We start from the raw sequence: 18,983 nt of genomic DNA, 5'->3' as shown, positions 1-18,983 counted from the left end.
TGAACTAACCTGAAAAAATCAGTATCCCCACACCATGGCTTATTGCCTTAACCCTGGATTGGTGGCACAGTGAAAACTCAACTGGAGGTTTAAGGTCTGTGAGACCCATTTGTTTTTAAATGCTGATTTTCAGTCAGATCCTGTTTTCTTCACAGTTTCAGAATGTCAGTCCTATTAATGGTGAAATAATCAATTCTAAGTGAACTAATGGTGCAATTAAAATAACATATTTACAGGTTGATTATTTTTGTTTAGATTCACATTACCAGCAAGAGCATAGCATATAAAGTAGTTAACAAGTGAATCATTGTAATATTCTTTTGAGAATGTGTATGTAATTCCTAAACGGAATGAGATGGTTTTATTGTCAGTCCTAAGTATTAGGAATCTTGCATTATGAAACAGCCTGTACCTATGAAATTAGATAGTCTGCTTGTTCTGTATAATATCACTGTGGTAGAGTTCTACATTATAATGGAACAATTTGTACACTGTGTAAAAATGGTAACTGGCAATTTGAACGGTAAGAATATACAGCTTTTCTTCAGTAACATATGTGTGTGTTCAATTTCTCCTTCCAGTGTTGAAGAAAGTTTCAAGACATTGTTCTGGGCTATATTTGGACTCTCAGAAGTTAAATCAGTTGTCATCAATTATAAACACAAATTTATTGAAAATACTGGTTATGTCCTTTATGGAGTCTATAATGTTACCATGGTCATTGTCTTACTCAACATGCTTATTGCAATGATCAACAGTTCATTCCAGGAAATTGAGGTAAAAATTCCGTTTATTATGAAATATCACCACATTTACTGTTACAGCTAATTGTCTAGATCTGAAAATTTTCTTGTTCACATTTTATTTAAGAAAAATAACACATATTATTTCTCCTATATAATAGGAGAAAATACCCATTCCTCAGTACATTTGTATTATAAAATACCTGGAAATTACCCAGCTGCATGTGCTTGCAATACTAAGAGCTAGACTGGACTAAGAAACTGCTGTTGTACTGTCCTATGTTCCTGAAGAGGAAGGGCTACATTGTGTAACTGTGAATCTTTCATTCGCCTCAGTTGTGGTTATTACATAAATACAATTTCAAAGTAATAGCAGTGAGAGGGAGTAGTGCCCCTATGCTGCAGGGATGCTCTTGTTCCTGTGCCTTGACCATCCAAGCAGGCCTATAATACATTGTATTCTTCTTCTGTTTAAACATCTGTTGCTCTAGTCCTCTGCTGAGAACAAAACTTTACAGAGTAACCAGCACGGCTACTGAAAATCAGTATGAACTTTGATGCCATGGAAAACAAAGGGCTAAATCGTTATCATTGTTAGAAAAAAAGGAGTCAGATCTCCGTAAGTTAGGCCATCCCAACCGTCCCCAGGTGACACCTTTGACACAAAGCAGCAGACTCAGATTTGATACCACTCTGGTCCCCGATTCTGGTCTCTGGTTTGTGGCAGTGGTGTTGTCCAGCTTGAGCAAGAGCAACATGCGTTCTTGAGGGAGGTTCGGATTCTTCTGACTCAGGAGGCCACAGAACAAGCTGTTAGATTCAGAGCAATAAAAAACAGGCTATTACCCAAAAGTGTGGTGACTGGATACAAACAGCTTCTTAAAAAAGCTACAGCAATACTGAGTCATGTCCTTTCTGCAGGAAACCGTCTTGAACTTTACAGGTAGGAATAAAGCGAGTGTTTTGGCTGTCCTTAACATTAAACATAAACCACTGTGATGATAGCATATTTGATTTAATTATATATTCCAGCAAGTGGGAGGAATTAGAGGAGAATCACCTATTTTTTATCATGTTTTAATTAACAGAGTAAATTTTAGTTTAAAGTTCCAATCCTGTATCTTCTTCAGAAACCAGATTATAGACTAATTGCTACAGAAGAGACCAGTAAGATAAGAAATCAGAGTCTTATTGAGAGGTTTGCATTTTTGTTACGTTAACATAGGATTTTTCCATTTACAGAGGTGCCAGTGTTCCAAGCAGTTTGAGTGTTGCCACGAAGCTTTAACTTGGGGATTGTACTGTGTACTTTTAAATCAGAGCTTTTGTTCTTATCAGTGTATTTACAAAGAGGTCTGTCTCTGTGAATCCTGTATTGTAGACTGTTAGCACTCACTCTGGAGTAATCAGTGTTTAAATCAAATCCACTTTGTTCTTCTGTAATTGTGTTGTTTTAAATGGGTTAATAAGAACAGTTCCATTCACTGAAATTCAGTTTTCACAGATTATAAACAAGTTCTTGATCTGTTTGAGATTAATGTCAGCCAATTACATTCAAAACACAAGATAAGGTTTAGCTAGAGCATCTTCAGTAGTCAAAGTGGTATTAACAGTTTATTAACAGCCATATTTCTGTTTTACAGGATGATGCTGATGTAGAATGGAAATTCGCAAGGGCTAAACTTTGGTTTTCTTACTTTGAAGAAGGAAGAACTCTTCCAGTACCCTTCAACTTAGTGCCAAGCCCCAAATCTTTGCTTTATCTCCTACTCAGAATCAAAAAATGTATTTCTAAACCATTTCTGTGCCAAAAGAAGAGCTTTCAGGAAGATGCAGAGATGAACAAGGTAATCTTCTAATGTGTATACTGCCTGCTAATTTTAAAAAGTTTTAAGTTCATTTTTGTTGTTGACCTGTTCTCGTGATTTTCCCAACACAGTCCATACTGAAGTCAGTCACTATGTACAGGCTTAAATTCTTTGTTTTTATATGTACTTGTCTACATCTGCAATCAGTTCTAAGTTTAGAAATACCATTGTAAATTTACAATTCTTCCTGATTCTTGTCATGGAATTAGAGAATAATTAGGGCCGGAAGGGACGTGAGGAGGTCTCTGGTCCAACCTTTTGCTCACAGCAGGGTCCACTCTGAGGTCAGGCCAGGTTGCTTAGGGCCTCATGCAGTCAGATCTTGAAAACCTCCAAGGATGGAGACTGCACAATCTCTCTGAGCAGCCTGTGACTGTCCCTTATGGGGAATAAGTTGCTGCTTTTACCTCTCAGTTGAATATGTCCGCTGTCTTTCCTCTTCTGTCCTGCAGCACTGTGAAGACCGCAACTCCGTCTCCTCAGTGACCTTCCCATTCACACTGCTATATGCTGTTAGGTATGTCTGAATCCATCTCCACTTCTGAACAAGCCCAGATTTCTCAGTGTCTCTTCACAGGAAAAGTGTTCCAGGCCCAAACAGCTTTGTGACCCTCTGCTGAGCTTGCTGCTGTTATTTAATACCTTTCGATCTGTCCCTCAGCTCCCCTTAACCGGTTCTTTTCTGCCAAGCTGCTCCTCAGCCATTCTCCAGCCTGTGTTATTGGAAGTTATTCCTTCCCATTTGTCCTTACTGAAATTGACAGGGCTCCTGCCAGCCCTGTCCTCCTGGATGACATCCCTGCCCTCAAGACTGTCAGCTCCACACTCCCTCCCCCCAGTTTGGCTTTGCAGACTTGACAGGAGGGTGCTCCAACACCTCCTCTAACACGGGGGGTTTTGATAAAGATCTTTCAAAGGGTATGTCCTGGAACAAGACCCCTATATTACCCTCTAAGCACAAGCACCCACCCACGATTTTGCCCATCTAGTTGTCCACCCAGTAACATCCTAATGTGGGTACAGGAATATTCTAGGATACAGTGTTACTCTTGCTAAAGTCAAGGTAGATGACATCTCTAGCTCTTCCCTCATCTGCAAATTCAGTCATTTTGTCTCAGAAGGCCATACAGATGATTAGACAGCTTTGACTTTTCATAAACCCACATTTACTTTTCGCAATCATCATCTGCTTTTCCATGTGTCCTGAAATGTGCTCCAAGAGTACTCAATACATTCTTTTGCCAGTTACTGAAGGGACATTGAGCGAACTGTTTGCAAAGGTCATCATTTCGACCTTTTTTAAAGATGGGTTTGACGTTTGTCTTTCTCCAGCCTTTTGGGGACCTCTCCCAGTATTGTCTTTCAAAATTTGCAGGGACTTCATCTGCTTTCTCAGCATCCATCAATGCAGCCCATTGGGTCTAATGGACTTGCCCGGGTCAAGTTCTATCAAGTAACCCCTGACTTGACCCTCCTCCACAGCTGCTTGCTCTCCTCTGAATACCTCCACTAAGTGCAGAGACCTGATAGACTGTTGGCGAAGCCTGAGGCAAAGAATGCACCAAGTCGCTGAGCACTTGCTGAATCCACTGTCAGTAAATCCCCTGCCCCACTGAGCAACAGGCCCACATTTTCCTTGTCAGCCTTGTGCTGCTATTTTAGCAGTATAAGCTCTTCGTACTGTCCTTGCAAATGTCAGCTTAAGATGAGCTTTGTCGTTCCTCACACTACCCTCGCATGCCTGGGAAGGGTTTATAAATTCCTCCTTTGTCATGGGTTGACCCCGGCTGAATGCCCAGCACCCACCAAAGCTGATCTGTGACTGCCATCCTCAGCTGGACAGGGGAGAGAAAATGTAACAAAAGACTCGTATGTCAAGATGAGGACAGGGAGAGATCACTCACCAGTTACCATCATGGACAAAACAGAATCAACTTGGGAAAATTAGTTTACTTTATTACTCATCAAATCAGAGTTGGGTAATGGGAAATAAAACCAAATCTTATAAACTCTTTCCCGCAGCCCTCCCCTCTTCCTGTGCTCAACTTCACTGATGAATTCTGTAACTCCTCCCTCCAGAGGCAGCGAAGGGGTAGTGAGAGTTGTGGTCAGTTCATCACACGTTATCTCTGCCGCTCCTTCCTCCTCAGAGATCTCCTCACACTCTTTCCCTGCTCCAGGGTGTGGTCCTTCCCACAGGAGACAATCCTCCATGAACTCCAGTGTGAGTCCTTCCCTCCTGTCTCTGGCTGCTGTTGCACAGTAACTTTTTCATCTTCTTTAGTATGTTACTCTTGGCCAGTGGTGAGTCTGCCTTGGGGCCAGCTCACGTTGGCTCTGTGGGATATGGGGAAGCTTCTAGCAGCTTCTCAAAGAAGCTGCCCCTATAGCTGCCCCCATTACCGAAACCTAGCCATGCAAACGCAATACAAACCCATTGCTGCTTCCTCTAAGAGTGCAGCTGCTTTTTATTGTGAAGCGTTCTGTTATATTTTATTTACGCAAGTGCAGTGAAAGCACTTGAATTGATTCATTGCTGTATCTCATGGGCTTTTTTAAAGAGTCTGTAGTCAGTCTGGTTTTCCTGCAGTGCCTTCATAGGAATCAAATTAATTTCTTTAGGAGAACATGGGACGTAACACGTGGTGTTAGATGGTATTTGAAGTGTAAAGACTAGCCCTGTTGTAACATGTTAAGGAAGAAGACCTTTGCAAGACAACTGATCAGAGGTAGTGAACAGGAAGTTGAACATATAGTAACATTCACACAAAAAAGAAATTACAGATTTGTCATGGTGGGAGAGCAAATGTGTCATTTATGGAAATTTTAATATGGAAGGATCTTTGTTAAAATAGGCAGTAGTCTAAGCAGAGGTCTTCTCAAGGTAAGGAGTTCTTGAGTCTGTAGTCAATAATCATTCATTATTAGACTGGGGACCAGTAAAGAATTTACATGCATCTGTCAGTGCTCTGTCACCAATGTGACAAGTGCTTTTACCATCACAGTTATCAGCTGAAGAGTAAAAAAAAGAAACTGGTTGCAATCCTGGGGAAAAATACTGTGCCTCTAATAAGCCTTTGCCTCTGGTTAAGTTCATAATAGTCTATAAAAACAAACACAGATACTACAAACACTGTCGCCAAAGTCAAGATTCTTACTAACTTCAGATGTCTCATGTGTGCTACCAGTTATTTTTCTAGCATTTCACAGGTCTCAGTTTTTTGAGGGAAGTTTAATCCTCATGTATTTAGCACTCAATGGATGTGAGACTGCTTTTGCTGAAGTTTTTGATGACTCTGGCATTTGCAAAACTTTTCATCAAGCTACTTGATGCACATCAATTTCACAGCTTCCATGACTGATAAAGACATCACTGAAAAATCATGACTTTAAGGAGCTGCATATAAACTTCAAATTGAGTGTTGGCAAGAAACAACAAATCAAAGGGTTTTTTTTTTAATTTTTCCTAATTCACTTAATTTGTGACTTTGAAAGCACTGAGTAAGTTAGAAGCTTATTTTTAATGACTTTTTAATATGAAATTTATGTGGCTGTAAAACAGGTACTCTTTAAAATCCCCTTCTTACACCCTAAGGAAAGAAGCTGTATTTTTTCATTACCTTCCAAAATGATATTCAAGCCTAACAATTCATGTATTAATGCTTTCTGCCCACTGAAGATTGCAGTATAGCTAATGCCAAGTGAAATGTGCTTACTCTCTAGCCAAGGAAGCTATAAAAGTGTAAATCAAATTAAAAAGGAAAAAAAAATACCCAGAAAAAAAGCTTTTACATTGAAAACCACAAATAAAGCAGCTGAACCACACCTATTCATTCCTCAGCTTTTCCCTATGATTCTATGACTTGATACTACCAGAGCATTACACTTTTAATTGCCTTTTGGACCACCACATACTGTGGGGCTGACTTTATCTGAATCTCTCAGATGCTGCCATCCTTCACACTTCTGAAAAGTAAGGGAAGTGTTTTTGTGTCACATTTTGACCCACTGTTGATGATTTGCTATTGTTGAGTCTGTTTTATGTTGTCATCTCAAAGGCATTCTCAGGCTTTTTGGGTTTTGACTTTGGACTCATCCTGTGGTGAGCTGAGCAAGTTGGTGCTGCTGTGAGTGCTAAGGAGCTACTGCTGCAAGGAGCTGCTATAAACTCAATGAGCTGTGCAAAGATAAGAAGAGATCTGGAACTACCAGACCCAAGATTTGTTGGGTGTCTCTGTGCTAGTAAATTAAATGTGATAGAGAGCTTATCTGGGCCCTAAGGCAAATTCTGGCTTACCCCTATTCAAGTAGTTTTCCTCCCAAAGTAGGGTTGCTGCAAGCTATTGTCCCCAGCCAAACTGTGCGTAAGGATGGAAACAGTTGCTCTCGTGCAAATCCTACTTGGGAAGACACTAAAAGTTTACTGATAGAAGACATTGGATTGCAATACCCAGAAATGTTAACACACACTTGAGTTTACTGATTCACCCTCAGTCTGTGGGTCTTTCTCCTGCACAGCCTGCATCTTCTCAGTGCAAAAGCAGCAGCAGCACCAGGATGAGTGTAAAGACAATAATTAGGATGTGAAGGGCAGAAGTTCTGCCCCTGAAGCCAGCTCTGCCCTCATCACCTTTGGCAGAAAATGAAGCCAGATGCCATCAGTGCTAGATAGCAGGTAATTTACATAGCTGTGTTCAAAGTGTAGCACACCAGAAACTAATTTCTTGAGACATATCTATGTACAATAACAAAGGCTGTGAAGATGTTTTCTTTCAGGCTGTTGGTTAAAACTTGCAGATTCCTTCTGTTTCAGGGTAGAACTGGTGTTTTAAAAATCAAGTGAACAAGAAACTCAAACCAAAAAAGGGAGAAATAAATGAAGAAAATAAAGTTTTAAAGAAACTTTTTTCGAGTTTTATTCTAGATTGAAAAGCAGCCTCATGAATTAGAAAGTTTATGGTTTAAGTGTTGCAGAACTTGTTCATCTTCCTAAGCTAAAAACTGATAGATGGTGTATTTAATACTTTTTCTTAAAACATGGCCCTTCAGAATATAAATAAGGAGGAAATGGTTATTGAAAAAACTTTAAACCCTCACTCAAATGATAAAAAAGTATTAACTTTTACTTACCTGGTATAAAACAGTTTCTGAAGTATTCACAAATGACCTCTGGTTATGGGAGCGCAAATTCTGAGTCCCTTCCTTCTGCCCTTCTCCTGGCATTGCAAGTTGCCAGCTGCTTCTGAAAACTGGGATTTAAGAATTTAGCAAAGTGCTCACGTAACAGCTGCAGTACTTGCATTACTCTTTGATTGCATCGACTTTAAATAACGGGAGAGAAAGCAAGTTAAAAGAAGAAGGTGTTTTCTAAGAGCAATGGTCCCTGTATGCTGCATTGCTTCTTTCACACAACTCCTGGAGGAGAGTTATTTTTGTTAGGGTTTATATCCTGGTTTTATTTGAATTGCATTTTTTCCCCTCCTGTTATTCATGTGAAAATGTTCAATAGATAGTAACTTAAAAAAAAATGAATTCTAGTTCAGTCATCAATGTGACAGACTGAGTTTAGCAGTAATTTTGAGGAAAGGAAAAAGCCATAGGCATGAAGCTTAAAGAGGTTGTAAAAATTTTGTGTAAAAATTGTTACAATGAAATCTTGGCAATCTCTGCCACCAAGTGGTCACTCAGCAAAGTACAACAGATCTTCTGTGCTGTGACTGCTACACATAAGCAGGTTTAGTGGAGTGATACAAGTCTAATTTATGTGCCAGCTTCCAAGGCGCTGTAGCTAAGTAAAAGTAAATTATTTTGTTCAAAAAATACAGCATATTGAAGGGTCTAAGTTAAAATAAAAATATTACAGTGTGTCTAGTTTTATATGCTTGCTCTTTGTCACAACTAATTTCATTATGCATTACTGATTTTGCTATTTCTAGTGAAAATTAGGTTTTAGATAAGCACTGGATTAACTTTTGAAGTGAACCAATGTAACATACATTTGAAACCAGTGACCAGCATGAAAGATTACATTTAAAATACATAATTAAAAAAAACCCACACCTAAAATTAATAAATAATAAAAATAATAAAATTAAATGCAGTTGCACATTAAATGTAAACTGGTAAGTAACAGGATCATGAATAGTATTACAGCTGCAGACTAAGTCCTGCTTATTCCTTACCCAGATCAATCATGTTTTGTATTTCACTTTCTTTTTAATTCTTCAAACTACTACTCATTGAACTGGACCCATTATCAAGATAAAGTAATATTAATTTCACTTTGACAGTTGCTTTTCACTCTTACTGCAGCCTGGTCATTTAGCCAGAGCCTCAGTTCACCATTTTGTGATGCTTTAGTCCTCAAAGATGTAAATCAGTAATGAAGCCTGCAATTTGCATCCTTGGTGTTTCATCAGGGAGTGATACCCTTTCAGTATATTTAGTAAAGAAGATGCTACTCAGAAATGTCAGCTGATAATTCCGTGGTCCCTGGCATGACCTGAATAACAGATTGCATTCAGCCATTAGTGCAAGTGAGTGGAAAAGCAAACGCCTTGTGTATTTTGTGGTTGTGTAGGTGACATTAGATGTGGGAAAGTGCTATGAAAGAAAGGAAAAGGATAATGCAGCTACCTCTCCTTCTTCCTTGACTTCTCCCACACCATGCCCTGACTCCTTCATCTGTTGCCTACGAAGCTGTGGTGCACCAGTGTTGCCCTCCTCCTGATGTGGGTCTTCCTCCTGTGCAGAGGGAAAGTCTGTGAGGAGGTGTCTGCTCTGCTTTGATCATTTGAACATGTTTAGGCGTAGGTGAGAGGCAGATAAAGGGAGAAAACTTCCCAGTTCTCCCTTTCCTGCATCAAAGTCTGAAAGGGTTTGTTTCACAAGGACTTTACCACAGTAATCAAATACTTCCCAAACGGAGTTTACAGTTAGTGTTCTGTCATACGATATATGCATGAGGTAATTTAACCATATTGTGCTTCTATTTATTTTGTACTGTAAGTCATGTTTCCATTTCAGCTTGGTCAAAGGAAACAATCAAGTATAAGAAGCTCAGATGAAATCCACTTAAACAGTTTAAACAATCCTCCAAGGCAATATCAGGTAAAAAAAACAGTTTATTTTTAAATGAGATCAGGTATAGAACTGGCAGACTGACAGCATGAGGACAGCGTTGAATTTGTGTTAAATAATATGACTCAAGAATAAATCCACAGACCTTGTATATAAAATAAATGCAATTATTTAGGCATTTGCAGTACAATCAGGATATTTTTCTTCCCTTGTAGCTTATTAAATGCTACCTTTAATGTGCAACATTTTAAAGCTCTTGAAAAATGTTTTTAATTTTAGAGACAGGTTGAGTCCTCAGCTGCACAGTGTGAATTAAAAAAACCAAAATGAATCACAGAATCTTCCTGCTCCATCTGCTGAAGTTGCTTAGGTTATTGTGTCACACCTTGATACACCAATACTTCATGCACTGCAAATACCTTTCAGCCTTTATGCTCTCAGTACAGTCTATTTATTCTTTGTCTCCCAAATAACTGTAGTGCAAAACTCTGTGTAATTAAGTATGAAGAGACCCAGCACAGTCTACGTAAAGCTCAGCTATTCTGGTTCAGAGGCTTCTCCTTTCCTTCCTGTAATACTGCAAAGCTGGTGGAAAGGAAGAAGCAAGACCTGCCTGGGCCAAGATCATTTGAATGCAAAAGGGTGCAGAAAACAAGTTCTTTAAGGCAAAAAGGTTTTTCCCTTTGGTCAGGGTAGCTCGTCTCCACTCCTACAATGTGCAGCTTCTGCACAAGTCTTTTCCAAAAACTCCCTGACTTTTTCACAGCCAATTTCATTATGCAGTGGCAGATATTAAGATTACAAATGTATCCCTAAATGTGAGAATGTGCAGCTTTGTATTTGAAACATTCTTGTATTAGAATAAACAGTACAGCTGCTGACCCTGCAAACATGACTGTAGTGGTGGTCTGGAATCACTAATCATGGACGATTCACTTCACAACCACCTCTGGTCAGATCTGTTACTGTGGATTCAAAACCAGACATATAAACCTGTGTATATTTTGTGTCTTGTAATGAAAACCAAAAAGTATTGTGTTGTCAGGGGTTGCATCATATGAAAATACTAAACCCAAAGTATTCTACAGAAATACAGGAAAGACAGATCCTCAGAGGTGATTAGATAACTTGTTCTTACTCAAGTAATTTGAAGTAATGAAGTAATGGGAGAATCAAGGGCGGAATCCATTTTTCCTGGAACGGTGAAGTTTACATTGGAATTTTCTGGCCTAGGTTCCACTTGTTATTAGCAGAGACGGTAGTCATTGTAATAGTGTGATTTGTTTGATTCATTGTAGTTGTCTGAGATGAACTGTGCTCTCAGATTTGCTTTTTCTGTCCACAGAGGGAATTAAAGGTGACTACCACAGATATGTATATTTACATTAGAAAGTAACTATTTGGTTAAATGATTCCCAGCTGAGATGCTTAAATGACACTTAGAATTGTGGGGCCCGTTTTCTCCAAGCCTAACGTTACGAAAAGTTAACTTATCAAATATAATAAAAAAAAAAATAAAAATTGATGACAAAAGGGTTTAGCAGTTAGCACTGCTGATCATCTTCTGGTAGCAATAAAGGCTAGGTGGTTTCACCTACATGGAGGTCAAAGCTGCAGTGGTCTTTGTTAATCATTCTGATAGACTTCAGTATTAGGTTAAGCTTTGTGAATTATAACATTTGTAAGATGTGTTTAGTTTTCTAACTTCATGTAAATATATGTGCAGATTCATGAAGTTTAAATATGTACCATAGATGAAAGCAGAGATTTTTACATTACATTCTTTTTATCGTGGCAAGTCCTATGCTGAAATGTCTGAATGCAGCACAAGGTAAGAGAGCTCATATTTTAAAATGCCACTAGAAAGTCCAACTAAGAAAACTATCTTTCTTCTCTGCAGAAAATAATGAAGCGTCTCATTAAAAGATATGTACTGAAAGCTCAGATAGATAAAGAAAGTGATGAAGTCAATGAAGGTAAGTTGATTAATTGTATGTTTATACTTAGCCAGAGAATCAAAACAAACTAAAGTGGTTACATATGCCACTTCAAAAAATGTTGCCAAAATACTTAATCTGCCTGTCTGCTTGACAAGTTCAATATGTAAAATTAACATGAAGTTAAGGAAGAGCTGCAGCTTTCTGTCTCTTGTTTCACATCAGAAACTACTACTGATCTAACCACTTCTTGTGGAAAGTGTTGCTATTTCTAATAGTGACCATGCATTTCCCATGGTGAAGCTGCATTTAATGCAGCAGTTGGTTTGTGGCACTCCTGTACATGTTCCCCATTGTGTGTTCTTATCGCTGATTCTTACCACTCTCTACAACTACCTGACAGGAGGTTGTAGAGAGGTGGGTGTCAGCCTCTTCTCCCAAGTAACAAGCAATAGACAAGAGGAAATGGCCCCAAGTTGCACCAGGGGAGGTTTAGATTGTAGGTTAGGAAAAATTTCTTCTCTGAAAGGGTTGTCAAGCGTTGGAACGAGCTGCCCAGAGATACAGTAAAGTTACCACCCCTGGACATATTAAAAGACGTGTAGATGTGGCCCTTAGGGACATGGTTTAGTGGTGGACTTGGTACTGCTAAGTTAACAGTTGGACTCGGAGATCTTCAGTCTTTTCCAACCTAAATGATTCTGTGATTCTATGATCTCTCTTGCAGCAGAACAGCAGATTCCATTTAACTTATCATTTGAGTTTTGTGAACTCATGTGATCTCTCACACTTTTGCCTTCAGATTTGATTTCTGAACTGCATTTTCATTTTCCTATCCCTAAGACACCATTCACCAATGAGCAGCAGAAATCTGCTTCTTGTGTTTCAGCAAAGAAATCCAGAGAAGGCTCTTGATAACTGAGATATTTGAATATGCTCCTTTTTTCTCTGTGTTTCTTAATAGTGTTGTCTTCTGATGTCTGTTACAGGTGAACTGAAGGAAATTAAACAGGACATCTCAAGTCTTCGATATGAACTCCTTGAGGAAAAATCTCAAAATTCTGAAGATCTGGCAGAACTTATAAGGAAACTTGGGGAAAAACTCTCAATTGACTCTAAGGGAGAAGAAAGCAAGAGATAACCTAAATGTTGAAGAAATGCCACAGAACATTAACAATTCACTTAAAGCCATATTTCTGTTTTGCTCAAGTCTAGCTCACATTTCTACAACAGATTCAGAAATTAAATCATTCCAATTCTTTATTGAAAAAACAGAGTGGCAAACCCCCTGTGTCTGCAGCAGAGAGGAGATACCACTTGAATAAAGATATTTATTCTTTACCTGCTGAAGAATACTCAATTTGAGATAATTTTAATATTCCATTTACCTCTTTTAGAATTCCAGTGGAATCTTGATAAGCCCAGTCATGAAAGATTAAAAGCATAAATCTTAACTTTTCCTACATTAACTGATTATTTTTGCAAATTTCCTTTTATAGATGTTCTTACATATATTTTAGTGAAGCAAAAGAGGAAAATTCCAGGCTTTTATGTATTTATATCAGAATAAGCTATTTAATTTTTCAAGCATTCCCAACTAGCAAAAAAAAAAAAAAAAAAAAAAAAAAGCAGTTATCTGCCTTTCTTACAAATGTAATAATTTATTTGAACTTTTCCTTGAAGAGGTAGATAGCAGAATATTCACACACTGTGTTAACACTTTTCCCTGCTTATTCTTGTCACCACTGGAGTATCCTGAAAGATACCTAGGTTCCAATGGGAGTTAGCACATTAGGAAAGAAATATTTTTCACCAAGTTTATGAAAAGCTATTGCTGAGGGCTAAAGAAAAATTATTTAATCAAAAATAATTAATCCTTGAAGTTCTAATCTGCTCCAGAATTTCCAAGTTCTTCAGCTTTCATGTGTTGAACTAAAACTCCCAAACTGCAGGGTAGGGTTTGAATGTAAAGCCAGTAAGAGGTTTATTTAAGGTAGAAGATACTAAAATATTAGATGCAAGCCCTCTCTCTGAATTCTGGGAATGTCATGCATTGGAGACCATGTTTTCCCGCAGTTCAACTTGTTTAAATCCTTGAAGTTTGTTCAGATCTATCGTTAGCAAACAAAACCATGTTATTTCAAAAGTTCATGAAATATCATCTTTGGGTTTGCATCCCTTGTGTTTTTTCCTTTGAAGAAAGCTCAGCTCTTGTGCTGTATTCCCTAAGAATCATTCGGTGAAGAATCTTTCCTCCATGTCATCAAAAGAAGCCTCAAATGCTTCCACCCTACCCACTGCAATACTTCTTCTATGTCTGTTAAACTGATGAAGAGGTAGCCCGTGCCATGCCTGGCTGGTAGGTGTGTAACTAGCCAGCTAGTACATCCATGCAGGACAGTCAGCTAGTTTCTGTCTCTCCAGATAGATCTGGCTAAATTTTGTTTATTTTTCCTCCTCAGTTAATAGAGTAATTTGGTTTCTCCCTTCTGACAGTCAGCAATTCTGGGGCTCTTAGAAGCATATATTACATTGGGGATCTCTGTTCCTCTTCAAGCCTAGTTAAAATTAGTGAAAGGGCTGTGAGAAATTGTAACAAGAACTTTAAGATTTATAATGCTCCTGTAAAAGCCTTGTATGTTTAGGAAGCAAGGCTGAAAATGGCTTGTCAGTAATTGCTTTTCAGTCAGCTTTGTGAAACTTATTGTGGAACGTAACGGAATGTTTCCACTTCTCTCTTTGAGGCTGGAGGTTATTTTTTAATGGATTTAGATTAGTTTCTAGATGAATTTACTGACAGTCTGTTTTTAAAAAATTGTTAGTGAAATCACTGTGCATTTTCAGGGAAAAAAAAAAAAAGAGTGCATTAGAACAGGTTTTGAAATCACGTGGAGACAAGTGGAGGTGGGGTGCTGTGTCCTGCCTGGAGAGCAGTGCAAGCTGCTGTGGAGTTCAGCCTGCCCTGAGGGATTGTGTCACGGTTTGTCATGGAGGAGCTGCTCAGCCTTTTGCTTGGCCCGTTAGTTTAGCCACAGGTGGAGCATGTGGAACAATCCATGTCCTATGGGCTGAGTTATGAACTCAGGGTTTAGAAACTTGTAAGGCTTCTTCCTCTGAGGGAGAAGGGAAGTAAGATTTTCACAGGTAGTAGAGCAGTTAGTACTAAAAACCATAGTGTGCGGACCTGAAAAGCTCTGAGCTACAGAATAGCCAATGTCATAGCACCTTTGATCATGAGAAAGCATTACCTCGTACCCTGCAGCATTTCCTGCAGTAATCTACAGGGGGTACGCAGACTCTGAGATGACCCAACTGGCTGGTCTTCGGCAGAAGCATTCGGGTTCTGTGTCAGATGTTGTGTGGAAAATGAAGGTGGCTGGGGTCATCTTGGGCTGGAAGGCAGTGTGACCCCAACTTCACTGCTGTTCGTCTCCTGCATAGTTCCTGCCCATCTCCCTTGGCCAAGACTGGCCGCAGATTTTGAGCTCCGGGTTGAGCATTTTGGGCCAGGTTTTGTGAAGCCGTAAGAACTTACTACGGCTCTATTGAATGAGCATGTCAGAGGCCATATTGTTCAAAGCAGGTCTCCCACCTTTGGCAAGCTCTTCGGAAGATCTGTTGGTCAGAACTTCAGGTAACAAGGACAGTCTAAAGTCCATTTTCAGTAATTAAAACATCTTTATTTTTTGTCTTTGAAATGTACAATTTGGATGTATGGTCCTGTGCTAGATGATGGTAAAACCCTCATAAACCCAATGTAGGGAAACACATAAACACAGTTTAAGATCCAGGCACTTTTAAAGTGAAAATTTTTACTACAGAGGTAAAATGTACACTGTGAATTTGTTTAAGCCCAAATTTTGACTTACCTTTAAACTATAAGATCATAATGTATATATTGTATTTCATGAAGAAAATACATATGGATTTTTTAATTCAATGAAGATATTTTATATGTACTTATTATTCATGGAAAAATTTGTTAAATATATTTGAAGAGGTCTATTGCCAAATGTAGTGTGACAAGCAATGTAGTATTTAAAATGAGCACAATATCAAATATATTATTCTGATAAAAAAATTAAAGGTACCAGACTAAAAACACCTTTGTGATGCATTGTATGAACACGTTGGTCCTTCACTGGGAGCCTTTGTCTGCTCTTGCTTGGAAGACAGCAGCGAGACAAATATGATTAAATAATTTGCTAGCAACACTAGTACAAAAAAGGTTTCACAGAAGGAATGAAGGTTTCTTCATATGAAATTAGACTTGAGGACAAATATTTTGTCCGCTGTGACTAGCGGTGACTGATGCTAGATGTTTCAGAACATCTGTAATAGGTAACAGACATTTTGCATCCTGCATAGTTCTCCTAGTTTCTAGAAAGACAAGATTGACATAACTTTGATGAGGAAGTGTTTCCAGGGTTGTTTTTGTTTTTTTGGGGGTTGGTTTGTTTTTTTTTTGGTGAGCTATTAGCAAGATAGTCTTGCTGCCTAGTCAGTGGTTTCTTAAATAGTTATATTTTTGATCTCAGCAATTCACAGTTTCTGCAGCAGCAGCTTACACATCAAAACCAGACCTACTATGAAGAAGTATTGCCTTTATAACTTCTTTATAATTTCCGAGTATCCCTAACTACTGGGAAAAGTTCATGCATCATGGAGGACTGCAGATATTAGAAACTAATACTGCAATGCAAGCTTAAGGTACTCAAGATGTACAGTAACAGGTTCTGAGTAAGAAGTACAGGGTTTCACATATAGATCTGGGTATTCCAGATTAAAATCTTCTGTATTTCACCATATTTTAGAGCACTTCCAGGGCAAGCCAATGAATCTTACTAGTTTTATAGGTGGGATTTACAGGTTTATCTGGTTTTAGCCATAAGGACTGCTGCATCAGAGGTCATCTTTATGTTCAGTGGACTGAAATGGTCAAAGGCATGATTTTGTTTCATGTTATGGTAGGCAAGTATCCCAGGTAAGGCATATAGTAGAAGGGAACATTTCATTCAAACTACTCTAAAGAAGCCTTTGCAACTGTTGCTGTTGCAATTATATAAAATGTAATGAAGTGTGAGTAATCCCAACTTGGCAGGAATGAGCACTGCAGTATACTTCGGAGCCATGACCCATCCCAAATGCTCATTTACTTGCAAGTGCTTGAACCAATGAGGCCTGTTGTTGAGAGAAGCAGGATCTAATCTGCCTCAAGAAGAATCCAGCCCATCCCCTAGGAACTGCAGATGAGTGCAATTTTTCTTTACTCTGGGACATTATTACATACATATTACATACATTATATGGTGAGCATCTCTATATATATGTCTTTAAAATTTACAAAGTACAGTTTGATCTTGGCAGTACTTCATCTATAGCAGCTGTATCATGTAATTTACTAAGAACAGGTTATCATAACTGCTGAGTCCCAAAATGCAGTTTTGACCAATGAAATCTTTTAGTTGCCTCTCAGAGATTTCCCTCAAGCCTGATATTTGTGGCTGAACGTTATAATTAATATTCCACATAATGTGCAACTGTGCTCATTTACAGAACAGTGAGAATTGTTTCTATGTTGAAAATTGCTCAGTTTTCATGGAAGTATTTAACACTTTAAAAAAAGTGTTAATTAGAAAATGCCTGGTGTATAATATTTCCAAGCATTTATGTTCCTGCTTAAATTTTAATTCAGCCTGTGGAAAATAGAACTCAAATGTAAAAGTTTGTGTTTGGAAAAATACTTGTACTTCAGGAGCTCATATCAAAAGAGAAGTTAGGTGAGGCTGAGGAGAGTACATTAAATTCCACACGCGTAGAAGGCCAGGGAATCCCATGTGATACACTGTTCTTCCCTGGTGTGTATGACCTTGAGTAGCTCAAAATATTTCATTTGTTCTCTTATTTCCATTGCTGCAAAACACAAGTATCCTGTATCTCTTTATATTCTTGTCACCATCCTTCATGTGACAGTGTAGTAGGGATCAGAGGGATCACAGTCTTCTAGTGCTTTCTGTGTCCAATCAATTGTATTTTAGTAGCATCTGGTTTTGTTTTAACCTTTTCAATATTTTGTCGTTCAGCTCCTTGACATTTAGTCTTTGCTCCTTTAAGAGATTGTCCTGGGTTCAGCAGTAGCAGTCATTTTTTCTCCTTCTTAGTAGCTGGTGCAGTGCTGTGTTTTTGACTTTCGGCCTGGGAACAGTGCTGATAACACCAACGTTTTTAGTTACTGCTCAAATGTTTAGTCTGACCAAGAGTCTCATGCTCTGCCAGGGAGGAGGGGAAGCCAGGAGGGGACAGAGACAGGACACCTGACCCAAACTGACCAAAGAGGTATTCCATACCACAGCACGTCATGTCCAGGAGGTAAACTGAGAGTTACCTGGAAGGGCAAGATCATTGCTCGCTAGGGCTGGTTATCGGTCAGTGGGTGGTGAGCGGTTGTATTCTATTCCCTTGTTATTTCCCTTATCGTTATTATTATTGATGGTAGCAGTGGTGATTTGTGTTATACCTTAGTTACTGGACTGCTCTTATCTCAACCCATGGGAATTACATTCTTTTGGTTCTCCTCCTCATCCCTTCAGGAGCGGGGGGGAGGAAAGGGGTGGGGAGTGAGCGAGGACTGCATGGCTGATTTATGACTGAGCTTAAACCACAACAGTGATGGATCTCCAACCAAAGTAATTGAAAAAGATTAGATCATATATTATGCAAAGTACAGTTAAACACATAAATTACCAATAGCAATATTTGTATGCATTTTTATGTCTGAAAACTGATATCACTTTGATATTTGATTGTGCTTTATAAACAACAAGGAGCATATTCTGGTAGGTTTGCACATTCTGTCGTAAAGGGCATAAGTAAAAGGATAAGTAGTCCAGAAACCTTTTGACTGCAGGCTGGTGAATGGATTTGGCTCTTGGCTAGTGAATGGATTTCTGCTAATAAATTTATTTTCCCATGACCTTTGTCAAGCCACTTCAACTCTGTTCCTTAGCTTCTTCATTTATGCCAGAGGAGAATGATACTGATGTAAAAATGGTCAAATTAGTACTTTGAGGAATTTATAAGAGACAGAACTTCAATCCTTTCTCAAAGGGAGAATTTCCTTGCTTTCAGAAAAGATCTAATAAGATATACAAGAACTCCAGTGGTGTAATCCACTTCAATACAGAAAAACCACAAGGTTTTGTGGGTTGAGTATCTTCACAGCAAAAGGCATTGCTATGGGATTATTCTTGAGAACTGCAGTTCTAAAAACTCCATTTAAAACACTTACTGAGCCAGTCCTATTTGTAGCCCAATTACTCAGTTCCAATCTCCCCCTGGTATATTAAGGCTCATGA

At 38.7% G+C, this 18,983-nt stretch overlaps 1 protein-coding gene across 1 annotated transcript in view; it reads left to right on the top strand.

Moving 5' to 3' along the window:
* TRPC6 (transient receptor potential cation channel subfamily C member 6) overlaps positions 1-13,276 on the top strand; it is an 84,788-nt gene extending 71,512 nt beyond the window's left edge. Inside the window, exons 8-12 of the mRNA XM_061374642.1 lie at positions 582-777; positions 2,387-2,590; positions 9,638-9,721; positions 11,592-11,667; positions 12,618-13,276. Of these exons, the coding sequence (XP_061230626.1) occupies positions 582-777; positions 2,387-2,590; positions 9,638-9,721; positions 11,592-11,667; positions 12,618-12,769 (712 nt within the window). The 3' untranslated portion in view covers positions 12,770-13,276. The remainder of the gene's footprint in view (positions 1-581; positions 778-2,386; positions 2,591-9,637; positions 9,722-11,591; positions 11,668-12,617) is intronic.
* The last annotated feature ends 5,707 nt before the right edge of the window (positions 13,277-18,983 follow it).

This window comes from Neopsephotus bourkii, unplaced genomic scaffold (genome assembly GCF_033783945.1).
Source record: "Neopsephotus bourkii isolate Nb327-2 ecotype Australia unplaced genomic scaffold, CSIRO-AGI_Nbou_v1 NB_1638, whole genome shotgun sequence".
In the NCBI taxonomy this organism is placed as follows: Eukaryota; Metazoa; Chordata; class Aves; order Psittaciformes; family Psittacidae; genus Neopsephotus; species Neopsephotus bourkii.
This window is presented reverse-complemented; position numbering and strand designations above follow the sequence as displayed.